The 13,779-nt window shown below is 38.4% G+C and overlaps 1 protein-coding gene across 4 annotated transcripts in view; it reads left to right on the forward strand.

Moving 5' to 3' along the window:
* Window positions 1–13,779, forward strand: part of LAMA3 (laminin subunit alpha 3) — a 119,179-nt gene that overhangs the window by 32,521 nt on the left and 72,879 nt on the right. For 2 of the 4 annotated variants that reach the window (XM_069853983.1, XM_069853984.1), the window contains 10 exons: window positions 25–162; window positions 975–1,109; window positions 3,684–3,818; window positions 5,207–5,344; window positions 5,850–5,896; window positions 6,795–6,894; window positions 8,116–8,168; window positions 8,545–8,650; window positions 10,904–11,003; window positions 11,471–11,627. In XM_069853983.1, the coding sequence (XP_069710084.1) occupies window positions 25–162; window positions 975–1,109; window positions 3,684–3,818; window positions 5,207–5,344; window positions 5,850–5,896; window positions 6,795–6,894; window positions 8,116–8,168; window positions 8,545–8,650; window positions 10,904–11,003; window positions 11,471–11,627 (1,109 nt within the window). The remainder of the gene's footprint in view (window positions 1–24; window positions 163–974; window positions 1,110–3,683; window positions 3,819–5,206; window positions 5,345–5,849; window positions 5,897–6,794; window positions 6,895–8,115; window positions 8,169–8,544; window positions 8,651–10,903; window positions 11,004–11,470; window positions 11,628–13,779) is intronic. The other 2 variants (XM_069853985.1, XM_069853986.1) reach the window with 2 other exon arrangements.

Consider the following 13,779-nt stretch of genomic DNA (forward strand, 5'->3'; position numbering starts at 1 on the left):
TTTCTTTACAAATGTGCTCTTCAGCGTGCCAGTGCCATGGTGCAGGAGTGCTGGATGGTGACTGCGATAGAAACACGGGACAGTGCAGATGCCGAACTGGATTTCAGGGGCTTTCCTGTGATGCCTGTGCAGTTGGTTATTATCACTACCCTCTCTGTGAGGGTAAGCCAAAACATTCCCTTTCAACAAGTGTATCCAAAGTGCAGACCTTTGGGATGAAGTTCTTTTGCCATGGAGATGTGTTCATAAGGGGCTTCCTCAAAATTCACATATGTCAAAGAAGAAAAATATGATGAAGGGGAATTTCTATCTTAAGATGCCCCCATTGGCTTCATTGTTGTCCACTGCTTGATGCAACTGCCAGACTCCAGTTTGAGATTGGATTTGATGAAATTTAGAATATCAGTGTGAGCATTTTTGTTACCTACCTTTTTTTTAAAAAAAAGGTGTTTAATTTCAGTTTGAAATTTCACTTTGATCCATTAGAATTCCCTTTCTAATCAATACTAGGAAACTGACTTTTTAAACTTTATTAACCATCTCCGTACTGTCTTTTTGGGTGTTATAGTAACATCTCTCTCCTGAGCTTGTAAATTCAAGCTATAAATTGTTTCATTTTAATCTTCAAAAGGGTGGAACTACTTCCAACAGTTGGCATGTAATTTGGGATCAATGGTCAGACTCTGAATGGGGACAGACCAACTGTAGTGCTTCAACACTAATATTGAACCCAGTAGTTAATTTTGATACAGATTCTTTTGCTCTTTCATTAATGTCTTCCTCGATGCTGAATTACTGTGGATGTGGACAATAAATAAAAGCTGTTATCAATCAAAATAAATCTGGTGGGAAGATTTTCATCCTGTTGAGCATCAGGAAGTTGTGTTTTCTTTTTTTTTTCTTTTTATTTCAAAAAGATAGAGGAAGAGAGCCTGTGCAGAGGCTGCCTCTGAAGTGTCTTTTCTGTCTTACAGTGTGCGAATGTAACTTGGCGGGTACCCAGCCTGAAGTCTGTGATTTCCTCGGGAAGTGTCTTTGTCGCTCTGGGGTAGCTGGACTTCAGTGTGACAGCTGTCAGCTTGGCCACCACTCATTCCCTGCCTGCCAAGGTAAGGCTACTGATTGCGCATACAGCATCAAACAGTCCCCCAAAAGGGCTGACAGGAGTGCTTTTCAGGTACCACTTTTGCATTTGGCTGAAACAATGTTCACAGCACTAAATGGGCAAGGGACTCTTGTGCTTTACAGTGACATCCTTATAGATTCTAATTCTCCAATTCTAGACACGTTTCCATGGTAGTGAAGAACTGTATAGTCTGTTTTCTCTTAGGTTGCTTTTTTTTTTTTTTGGCCTGGTCAGACTGTTTAATATAGCCTCAGTCAGCACAGCTATCTTATTAATTTTATTAATTACCAAAGGATTTGACAGCTTTTTCACATGGAATCCTACAGCAACAGAGCGTGCTTGACTGCTAAGGAACTGCCGTAGCAGATATGTGAAGCGTTAATCTACTTTTGGAGAGGGTCTTTGTTTGGTACCTTGTAAAATGTGTGTTCTGTAAATCTGAAAATGAGAAGTTCCCATTTTGCCCTTCACAGTGATTTCTCACGCATTTCAAGATCATTCAGTAGGCTCCAAGCCAGCCTCTGTCCAAATAATCATGAAACATGAAAGATCTCCATGGGGTTTTGCCAATGTACCTGCCACCAAGGACTAGCTGCTTTTCACAAGAGAGGGAAATCAGTGAAGTATAACCTTGAATATCATAATTGTCTTGTGTGCGTATGAGGAATCCATCAAGTCCTGTCTGGCACCTAGGTTTCATCTGCCTTTGCAATGAGTGAGAAAGAAGCCCCTAATCCATAGTGATTTTTACATTGAGAAAGAATATAAGGTACTGCTGAGTTGTGGTATGTACTTTCCTGTACAGCTTAACAAGATTCATGTAGAACACTTACGATTTACTTTCTTCTCTCTCATTATTTTTGATTATTGACTATGGCAATCCTCTTCCTTTTGGGCTTATGTACTTGTTTATCTTCTGTGAATGGACAACAGAATTCTTTATGCCCTTGCAAAGATGTGTTGTGTTACCAAACACGAGTGGAATAAAGAAATACCACATGACTGTGTGTCTTTATGGTCTGGAGTAGATTAACATTTTTAATGAAAAACATAAAATCAGGGTTCTGTGTTGTTACATGCTGTTCAGTGTTTTTTTAAAGAAAACACATTCTTCTTTTCTTAGAACTGGATCAGGTAGTGATATTAAAGCAAATCAAACCCATATTGAATACATCTGAACTTTTAACATCAAAAGCTGAAAAGAGACTTAAAAAATGAAAAGTACATGCAGAAAAAATTGTAAAAGGTAGATAAAATAGTTGAAAACACAGTCAGTGGGATGATTCAGAACTGCTGCAGTTCGTACCTTGTTCTGTTAAAATAAGCTGCTTTGGGTTTTGGTGTAAACTAATGCAGCATGCTGCAAAGTGTGGTGGGAAGTGAGTAGCTCAGCCTGCTACTCCTGTTTGGAGCTTTTGTCTTCAGAAGGTATATAACTTTTTGACTGCTGCAGCTAAAATGGATATCTCTGGTCTTGCCTTTTTGAACTCAGTGGAAGTTTTATACAATAAGAATGATATCAAAATAAATCCTTTAAATAAATCAGTGTTAGTAAAATGAGGAGAGAATGCAATATAAATGCACCCAGTTCACCCTGGGTGTGGTCTGTAGTGTAGGTGATGTTTTTGGAAGCTTTACTATTTATATTTCTCTTACACTAATTTCCTCCAAGCCCTGTGTCTTTCAGGCATCTTTGAAGTAAACAGAACAGTCAGATGTCCTTGGCTGCTGCAGAAAGAGGAACTGAAAGGGGGAAGTAAGAACATGAATATTGAATGGAAGACAGGGTTTGTTTTATATTTCTGTCAGTCAAAAAAGCCAAGTGATTAACTACAATACTTCATCTTGTACCTGGGGCAGTTGGGATGGATGGATTCCCAGATGGGCTGCCATTCATATACTTGTATAGTGTAAGCCTGTGTAACTTCTAGCATCATTTCAGTAAAACAGCACCTTTTATCTGTGCTAGAGCTGTTAGCCTGAAATAGTTTTATCTCCAAGAGATGTACCCATACAGCTAGTTATATAGTCTGACAAAGTGCCTTGTGTATTAGATGCACATTCCTGCACTGCTTACCAGCTTGTAGAACTGAGGTGTCAGGAGATTTTACCTTGTGAATAATTTATTTGTGCATCATGGACCTGTGCTTGTGTGTATTTAACTGCTTGACTAATAAGCTTATTAGCCATTAGAAATACCCCAGCTTTGCGGATGTTGTTTCTGAGGTCATTTTTCAAAGATGTTAAGTACTTCTCTCATGTGATGTTCTTTCCATTTTAAGGTGGATCTCTGTCCCTAACACATCAAACTAAGTCTCGAAACTGCATTATAGAATGGCAGCAAGAAACTGATTATGAATGGTAGAGGAGGCAATTGCATTATAAGCATCTATTTCAGGATATTTATATTTGATGATAAAATTATGGTTTGTCTGGCTCCTTCATGATTACTTTATATTCAAAAGCAACTTCTTTTCTTTTGCAGACTCTGGTTTAAATAATTATTGGTTTAGACATATACCTGTTAGGATAGATGTTTCTTTTTTTCTTTGTGCAGAGTGTAGCTGTGATGCTGTTGGCTCAGTGGAGAATACCTGTGGTCCTCAAGGTCAGTGTCTGTGCCACAGTAACTACGCTGGGCTTACATGTGACCAGTGCGCTCCAGGGTATCACAGCTATCCCAGCTGCTTGCGTGAGTAAAAGCCTTTCTTTTCTCTGGAGTTACCTGTGTAACTATGATAGTTCTGTTCCATCCAAAGCTAGCAACGAAACCACTGACGGTTCAGCCAGAGGCCGGGTTTCCTGGCAGCACATACTCTGGTAGTCCTCCTTGGTACATCATTACTGTTCCTGTGCTACTTGGATTAATGTAAGCATGGCACTGTTTGTCCTTGGCACAGTTGTATCTCTCTTTTAAAACAGGAAAACTAAAAAAACTGGGCAATGTGGATGTACCTTTATGAGTTCTGGCTCACTCAATTTACAGAACATAAGATGTGTTTCTTCTGCTTTGGGCTTCTGATATTTGATACAATATCCTGTAAACTTTTAAGTAAGTGCATTAATGGATGCTGTTGACATGTACCAACATTGCACTGTAAATAACCTGGTCTAGAAGAGCCCATCATATCACCAGCTTTTTTCCTGCTCATGTGGATCAATTGATCAGGCCCAGAATGTGTGTATAAGTTTTTCATATCAAGCAGAGCGAAACCTGCAGGCTCTGTCATGAAAATCAGCAAACTATTTGATCATCAGGAACAGGACTGCTCTTTCCTAGAAATCAAAAGATTGTTAGTGCTAAAGAAGGAATGTGTCCTCAGAATTCTGCTGTTAGTAATCACTGCAACAAAAAATAATCTGACGGGTTTGTTCTCTCTTTTTAGAAGATTGTTTACTACTTTGCTAAAGTAATTGTCATTAGCCATTTCACCATTAGATGCCATGTGAGCAAAGATTAGTCACATGTGCTGTAGCAGCATTGGTATTTTTGTGGCATTATTCTTATTTACCCTATGTGTGTAAAACAGCACGCAACTGAGACCTTACATAGGAATCTGGAACAATAAAACTATTACATGGTGTATTTCAAGGCTTGTTTCTGGCCTCTTCTGCCCTCAGATCTAAAGCTGTGGTGTACCTACAATTTTTTAGGATATATTTTGCTATCATATTTTTAAGTGCAGGTGTAATTACAGATTTTGCCCTGTGCTTTCTGTAACCATAAAAATATCATGAAAGCAGAAAGCCAAAACCAAGCCTGCTCTTAAGGCAGGACAAAATAGTTGAGGAAAAGAGATTTATTATGGTGCTGGGTAATCATACCTGTTTCTGTCAAGAACAGAAGAAGAAAACGGTGTCAAGATCATACAGGTCACCTCAGATTCATAGATTCCATGCAGGGGTGAGGACCTTGTGAGGTACAGGAGGACCTTGTAAGCTATTTATTGCAAATAGCAATGAAGAACATTCTACACAAATAGTGTTTAAAATGTCTACAGTACTAAAGTTTTTGGAAGTTATTGCTTAGTACCTACAGAGTGAACCTTCATACCGTTGTCTGTGTTTGTTGTCATGTAGCTTGTCACTGCTCTCTTGATGGTTCCCAGCATGGCATGTGTGAGCCCATATCAGGACAATGTAAGTGCCAAACGGGTGTCACGGGGCAACGGTGCGACAGATGCTTTTCAGCAGCTGACAGTTTCCCTCACTGCACAGGTAATGCTTCTGAGGGAAAATCCTCCATTCTGATTCAGATTGCCCCCAGTTTTATTGCAGAGTTTTACAGAAATCCCCTGAAGCATGGGGACAGAGGGAGAGAGGGAAGGAGGGACATACATGGAACACATATTAGATGTGCTTATTTGTCATTCTGTATGTTATTTCACGAAGTGAAGTATAAGATTGAAACCTTTTTTTAGATGATGGCACAGGGACTTTAAGAAAACATCTCTCAGTTTAGTAGGTTACTGCCATATTTTTCCTAATGACTACTTTGCATGCTAAACCAAATAGCCTAAACTAGGATAAATACACATTTGAAAAATCAGTATTAAAGGCTTCCGCTGGTCTTGAGTTTTAAAATATCCGAGTCTCTTTAAGGTAACTGTATTTAAAAGCCCTTTCAAACTTGCACCTGCTGCATTGTACTTCTGCACTACTATATTCCTTAGCTCTGTTTTCAAAAGATCTTCCAATGTGTTTGTTTTTTAATTCTGTAAAGGTGTCAACAGTGAATGTGACCCTTCAGGTAGCATTGGTTCTCATTCCGTAAGTACTCTACCATTGCAGCTAACAGTGTGTGTTAATAATTCATGTGCCTTTGCTGCACGCATTCGCTTAATTGCTCAAGCCCCCAAGCCTGTTCTTAGACTGTGAAAGAATTGCATGAACTTACTTGCAGAGTAAAAGTGGAAATAAACATTGTGTTTTTTTCTTTGATCGTACCAGTGCAAATAGCTATTAAGAGTGGGTTATTTTATCTTTTATATATAGAATATGAATACTATTTATGTTTTCTTGGTATACTAGAACCTTATACATATAGGCAGATATGCATATAAGCCTCTATATGTCTCAAAGACCTTCTGGTTCTGAGTTGCAACAGGCCATCTCAGCATCAAATTAGTCTTGAAATAAATTATTATCTCTTTGTCACTGTTGCTATTCCACTATTATTGTTGTTAATACAGTAATGGTTATTATTAGTAGTGTATTACCAGAAATCACAGTCATTGCTAAATGTGTAGCAAAGAAGACCTAGAGCCTAAGTCTAACCTGTGGAAGAGACTTCTATGTAGACTCATGTATACATCTATGTGTGTCTTCCACCAATAAAGTAAGGAGTAAATGTGAGAAGTAATGATTATTTTTAAGGGAATTTGCTTTTTAAACCTTTCGCAAAACAATTAATACTTTAGAGCTGTTCTAATAAAACTATAAAAGAACTGGAAGGCACATCCATTGGGACATCTAGAATAAATTAATATATGGAATAAATACGCAGGATGGAACAATTCTGAGGTAATAGTATGAGACAGAAAAAGTCTGAATCAGCCTCAGTTTCCATGTGTCTGCAAAAGTCAGTAAACTACCTGAGCTGTTAATAAAGCACAGTATGCTTTTTATGAAATAGATAAACCCATATATAACCCCTTTCTGTCATTAGGGCTATTGTCAATGTCTTCGGCATGTTGAAGGTCCTACCTGTAGTAAATGCAAACCACTGTACTGGAATCTAGCCAAAGAAAACCCTGAGGGATGTACAGGTACAGCTTTGTGACATATTTATTTGGCTTATGGAATGTGTTAAATTCTTTTGAAAGTTATCTTGATTCACTGTCACCATCTTTGGTGCTCAGTGACTTTCACAACTGCTGTTAACAATATGTTTTTCATGCTATTTAATTCTAACATTAAATTACCTGTGGTACCGGCAGTTATTTTTATAAATGAGACAATAATTTCATGAGTATTTGCTAGTGCTGGTCCAAACTGTGCTCTGAATTAGAATGATGTATACCTCACTTGGACCTGTGGAAATTTTACTGGAGTCAGATGGGATTTCTGCCCTTTACTCTGAATCCTGAATTTGGCTCATTGTCTTGAGAAAATGGTGCTTTTTCTTTTTTTATCATCTCCTAGCTTGTAGAGAAGTGAAAAGCCTTCTTGTGGCCTCAACAAGTGTGACAAATCAGTTATAGTTTATGTCTACACAATACCAATCAGTTTGCAATTTTCAGTGTTGAATTAAAGTGAGTGTGTGCTTTTCAGGCAGATAAGAATCTCTTAAAAGGTGAAAAAAAGATGAAGATGAAAAAACTTTACTGATTTTATTTTTTCTCCACCGTTTCCTTTCCAACAGTTTACATCACAACAACCACCTAGATAGGATGAGTAGCTTTAGAGCCAATACTGACATAATTATGTCTTTGACTCTAAATCTCTGAATACTATACTGTCTAAACATCTCTGCAAAGATCAATTACTACATCTTTCATGGAATTAATCATCTCTGCCTTCAGTCACAGAGTCAATGCTGGGTTTCACCGAATCTGTAGGTCACCACAGCTCCTTCCCACAATATTTGCTTAATTTATATTTCATACAAAGTTGAACTAGTCCTGAAGTAGCACTGTGGAATAGGAGCTGTTAGTCAGGCTTGAAGACATTGCTTTGCATCAGCTGTGAGAATAGTTTCAATGAAAATAAAGACTGTGTTAAATGCAAACTCAAGGCTATTTTTGTTAAACACAAGTTAGAACGCTTTAAAATATACCAGTAAATCGCACATACACAGTGGTCCTCATTTTCCTTTGCTTTTTCTTCTCACCTTATGCCAGTTTCCATCTGCTATTCTGAACCTTCCAGAGTAAAATCCACCTTGTGGCACTATGACTCCGAACTGCAGGTTCAGGGTGGTGGGGTTGTTTTCCTACAAACTATCTTGGAAAGACAAAATGCAGATTGTCTTTTTTCCATCTGTGCAGCATGCCAGTGTGATGTGAGTGGAACACTAAGTGGAATTGGAGAGTGCCAGCAGGTAAAGTGAAATTAAAAGAAAGACACAAATTAAACTGATTTTTGTAAAGATAAATTGTTGAATCATTTGGTAAGGTAGAAATCTTAGAATTGATTATTGCTTTTGTGTATGAGGTGGCTGTTTTTTTACAGCAAAGAAGCAGTTTTATGCATCCTAGGGGTGTAAAAAAGTTCTGAAAATGTTTCATCATCTTGTGTTTATGTATTTTCTGATCTGATCATTGAAGATGATAAATGTCAGATGTTATGTCCAGATAATATTTTTTATTGAGATTAGATTTTTTTACTCTTTAGAATTAGAGTGAATTCCAAGTATTGAAAGATTTAAGTTCTGAAAAAGGTGCTGAATTATTTTTGATGAAATTGTTTTTTCACAGGAAAATGGGCATTGTTACTGCAAATCTAATGTTTGTGGAGATTCTTGTGACACTTGTGAAGTGGGTTATTATGCTCTGGAGAACAAGAATTATTTTGGCTGCCAAGGTAAAATGAATAAAGAACATCTCTAGTAGCATATTTGCTCATAGTAGAAAAGTGTTTAGAATTTCCTAGGTTGTATTTTGAAAACGTGGATTTGTTGAATCACTCACGTGCACAGCATTTTGCAATATTCTTTGTAATTGCATGTTGCCGGATTAACTCTTCCTTTGCCTTCCAAAGGGAGAAGGAGCAAGGCAGATGTGACCACTGTAGTTCCTATCCATATTGTGGCTTGCTCACTTGAGGAAAGGTGTTTCTCTGCATACATTGTCCTTCACTTCAGCTTCCCTGGTGCCTCTTTTGCTACCACCTGTTTGAAGCTTCTCTGTCAAAGCCTGCAATGAGATGGCAGGAGGCACTGCTGAAGCTGTTATCTTGTCAGATAATTAAGAGTCATTCCTCCTCTCACTCCTCCCGAATTGTGGGGCCAGGGTTCATTGATTTTTCTGCAGTGTTAGCTGTAAGAGTGGTAGCTGTCTGTTCCACTTAGCAGTTTTCTGATGACTACTGCTGAAAAATTAAAATGTTACAGAAGGTAGTAGATTGACCTTTTTGGCAGGTGTATTCCTGTATTGCTTTTGCTCATGGCTCAATGTGTTTTGAAGCAGAGCCAGATGTAGCTGTAGATATGATATCAGTCTAGAGAAGAGAATGCATTGGGGAGACCTTAGAGCAGCCTTTGAGTACATAAAGGGGGCCTACAGGAAAGCTGAGGGGCTCTTTATCAGGGAGTATAGTGATAGGACAAGGGGTGTCGATTTTAAGCTGAAAGAGGGTAGGTTTGTATTAGATGTTAGGAAGAAATCTTTTACTACGAGGGTAGTGAGGCACTGGAACAGGTTGCCCAGAGAAGTCATGGAAGACCCCTCCATGGAGGTGTTCAAGGCCAGATTGGATGAGGCCTTGAGTAACCTGATCTAGTGGAAGGTGTCTCTGCCCATGGCAGGGAGTTTGGTACTAGATGATCTTTAAGGTCCCTTCTGATCCCTGACCCAAGCTCTATGTGGAGAAAGCGGTACTTCTGCTGAAGGATACTCACTCTGTCATGTTTGAGGGACTTTAGGACTGCTTCAACAGTTCCCTTTCCTCACTCTTCCAGGCAGATTTGGATTTGTTAAAATTATTAAACACACTTCCACTGACTTAAGTGTGCTTTACACCTGTCCAGAGCTGATGCAAGAGATGAACTTTTAAAGTGTTGAAGTACTTGCAACAATCATTTAATATGTGCAAAGTTAAAAATCATGCCTCCTGTACCAAACAAAGCTTTCATGCCTAACGTGCTAACTAAAGAGGTAATGAAAGGTATCTCGTTTTGCACAGGGGTTTTCATAGAATTATAGAATGGTTTGGGTTGGAAGGGACCTTAAAGATCATCCAGTTCCATTCCCTGTGCCATGGTCAGGGATACCTTCCACTAGATCAGGTTGCTCAAATCCTCATCCTTGATTTCATTGAGATTACAGGTGCTCAAAACATTGTAGAAAACAGGATGCTTTTGTAATAAGACATAAATAAATGTTTGGGAACTTTCAATCTTTCAATTCAGCTTGAAGTTTTTAGACTAGATATGCTTGTTCCTTAGTACAATGTATTATACCTTGTTACTACAGGTGTCTTTTAGTTTGTACAAGTCCTTTTTCCTGCAGACAGACATTCAGTATTGTTATCTGGTAGCGGTTAAAAATATGCATAAACATTTTATTACATTTTACTACATAAGCATGTCTTCTTGCTACGTGCAATATGTGTAATATGAATTAGATATTGTGGTACCAAACTCTTAAAAATGGACATATTACACTTTTTGTAAGTTAGGGGATATGTGTGTGGTTTGGTTTGGTTTGGTTTTTGTTTGGTTTTGTTTTGTTCTGTTTCTAAACAATTATTCATACTGGTATTACTGTAGAAATTCTGGCTTTGAATTTGAAACCATTTGAATGGCTGTTCTGCAAAGCTGTAGTCCAGAATTTAGTAATGTGGCATGGTTTATTACTTTTTTTTTAAAAGTGGCTTTTGTCACAATCCAAGGAGAAATAAAGAAAACAACCACAAGCATTGGAAGCCAGGAATAATTGCAGCTTATGCACATGTGCAAATATGTGTGTGAAAGAGTCTGATGGGAGGGGAGTCTGAAGGGCTCTGGAAGGAGGAAAAGAGTTATTAATAATGTTTAATTAGCACAAGTGAGATGTGTTTTCTGATAACTTTTTGCATTTTTTAAACTGGTTTTGGCTTCTGCTCTTTGCCTCACAGGCTGCCAGTGTGATGTTGGAGGATCCCTCAGCCCAGCATGTGCCAAGCCCTCGGGTGGCTGCCAGTGCAGGGTGCACATCATGGGGACCACCTGTCGGGAGTGAGTCTGGCTCTAGCTCCTGATAGCTCCTGCTTCAGTGTAGTTGTTTTGAAATTGCCCATCAGTTCCTTGCTATCCTTTCACTTAAGATTCTGGATTTGTTGATAAATAGGCTGGTAAATTGTGTTAGTTATTGATACTAATTTTTCTGGGCAGTTTCCTTCTCTTATTTTAATAAGATTTTTTAACTTGTTTCCTTAAGTAACCAGTACCTGTTTTGCAATGGTACTGCATATATATCTATATAATCTGTTAAGAGTTATACGGGAAAACGTATAAGCTGTAAAAGGTTCTATAAAGTTGAATTTTCATTACACCCATCTTATCAGCTGTCTTGATTTTATTAGCAGCTGTCAGAATTCCTCAGCCATCAGTAGGTCACCTCTGTTCCATTGCTTTATGCTCTTAGACGTAGACCATACAGTGACTGGTAATTCTTTGATTTGTTTTTTTCCTCTCCTTGAAAGGCCTGAGAAAAACTACTTTTTCCCTGATCTGCATCACATGAAGTTTGAGATTGAAGACGGTGCTACTGTCAAGGGAAGGGAAGTGCGGTTTGGCTATGATCCTCAGGAATTTCCTAACTTCAGTTGGAGAGGATATGCCCGGATGTCCTCTGTACAAGTAAGCTGGTATTTTGCCCAAGGCTTTTGGGTGAAAACATAGGTGTATGGTTTGTACATTTCTATAGTACTGCTGTGTGTGTGCAAGGTCATGGGGAAACCAGAAGAACAGACAGGATCTCACTAATCCAAACTTTGGCATGTGTTACTGTTTGGATTAATGAGTGATGGAATTGTTCTGTCATAAGTTGTTCATTGCTAGTGCAAATGTGTGTTCTTCAGAGATGTTCTTTGAGTGTTTGTTTTTGTGAGAAATCTGCATTTTGCAGTAGGTTTAAAGAAAAGGGCTAATAGTTTTAAAATCTATGATACTAAGTTCAGAAATCCTTCTAATGCCAAGGACAGTGGAAACAGCAGAAGACTGAAGCTTAGCTAAATCATTTGAATCACAGAATTCAGTGGCTGGCTGTGTCCCTAAGATTTTCACGTACCATCACAGTGCTGTCATTGAAGTCTTCTTACACTTGCAACTTGCATTAGACAAGGAAGAGAAAGGTGCCAAGTTTATTAGGAATGATACTTTCCTGTGAGAGCAAACAGGAAAATGTGTGATTCAGTAAAACAAGCTGTGAGCAGGAGAATATTCGCAGCATTTATTTTAGTCTCATGACAGTCTACAAATCAACTAAACAACAGCAGAGGGAATAAGTAAATCACAGGGAGAAAGTCACCATAAATTAATTGTGTGAGAAGGAAACTGCTGAGGAAGTCAAGAAGGATTTTAAAACAGTAGATTTGAGCAATAAGTGGGATTTGCTCACTCTACTTAAAATTAGTACTGTTACTTGTAGTACTCTGGTGCTGATTAGATTTTTTTAGTCCCTGGGTATAGTTGTGTCCAATAGATCTCTAAGACTGAGACATAAGCACATAACCATTGTGCAAGCATAGGAATTTTCTTTCTGTTCATTTTTCCCTCTTTCCTTTTTTTTTTTCCTTAATCCCAGAGCTCATATTTGTTGGCTCTTCAGAATTGCTTCACATTGACAAATGAAGGCAACTCTTCAGCACCTGTGATTCCTTAACTTCTGCTTTCTAACTCATGCATTTTGCATTTCATATCCACTTTTTTCATTCATGTAAGCAACTGCCAAATCCAGACCCTTCTTGCATAACTGAGATAGCCTCATGTTCTTAATTTCAAAGAACTTTACTAATTTTGACATAGTGTTTCTGTGTCTTACAGGATGCTGAAATACTGTTCCTGACATTTCTTTTGTAGAAGACAAATAGTGCTACAATGTCTATCACAAAAAAAAAAAAGAAAAAGAAAAAAAAAAGGATAATGTAACAACATTTTGTGAAAATAAGCTATCTAAGTACGATTAATAGTTTTTAAGGTGAAAATAAATAACCTGTGTGTGACCTGAGTGGAGGTCACCGGTGCCCTGTCATGCTGATAACATAGGTGTCTCATTATAGACTGAGAAGCTGACAGCTGGACTGAAATTTTAGAGTGCCGACCAGAGTTGCCCAAGTTTGTGACAGAGCTTAAAGAATAATTTCTCCCCACTCCCTGCCCTTGCTTGAAGCCAGGGACCAACATCTCTTCCTCTATCATTCCTCACATATTTCTTCTTTCTCACTATTCACTGTGTCCTCTAGATTTTCTGTTAAAGCTTAGAAACCATTGTGATAAATCTCCTGAAACATTTTTCCTCATGTCTTTTGACTTTTCTTTTTTGTTTGTATTTTCTGTTCTGGTCCACTGCCCTTCTGCAATCACATAGATTTTTTTTCTCTAGTCTATACACCAGTCAGCCCTGCCATCTGCTGTATGTCTATCTTTGCTTTCTGCTTTGCATTTCTATTAAGAAAGTGGAGGTCTCTGGGGCAATGGTGATAGAATTGAGAAATATACATGGGAGCCAGCAATCTACCATTTATTATAACCTTTTTTGCGGTAGGAGGAAATGTGACTTTGTTCTCCATTATCAAATGTATGGAACTGAGAAAACCTGTATGCTTTTGGGGAAGCAGAATGAACCTACCACAAGCATCTTGGAAAGAGACAGCAAGTAGATTTTGATAGGTGAGCTGATGGGAGCTGGATTATGATAGGAGCTTCAGGATTTAGGGTGGAAAGAAGGAAGCCAGACCCTTGCGGTTGCACCAATCTTACGTTTTCCTAGTCCACCACAAGCCTTTGAACA

Source organism: Phaenicophaeus curvirostris, chromosome 3 (genome assembly GCF_032191515.1).
Source record: "Phaenicophaeus curvirostris isolate KB17595 chromosome 3, BPBGC_Pcur_1.0, whole genome shotgun sequence".
Classification (NCBI taxonomy): domain Eukaryota; kingdom Metazoa; phylum Chordata; class Aves; order Cuculiformes; family Cuculidae; genus Phaenicophaeus; species Phaenicophaeus curvirostris.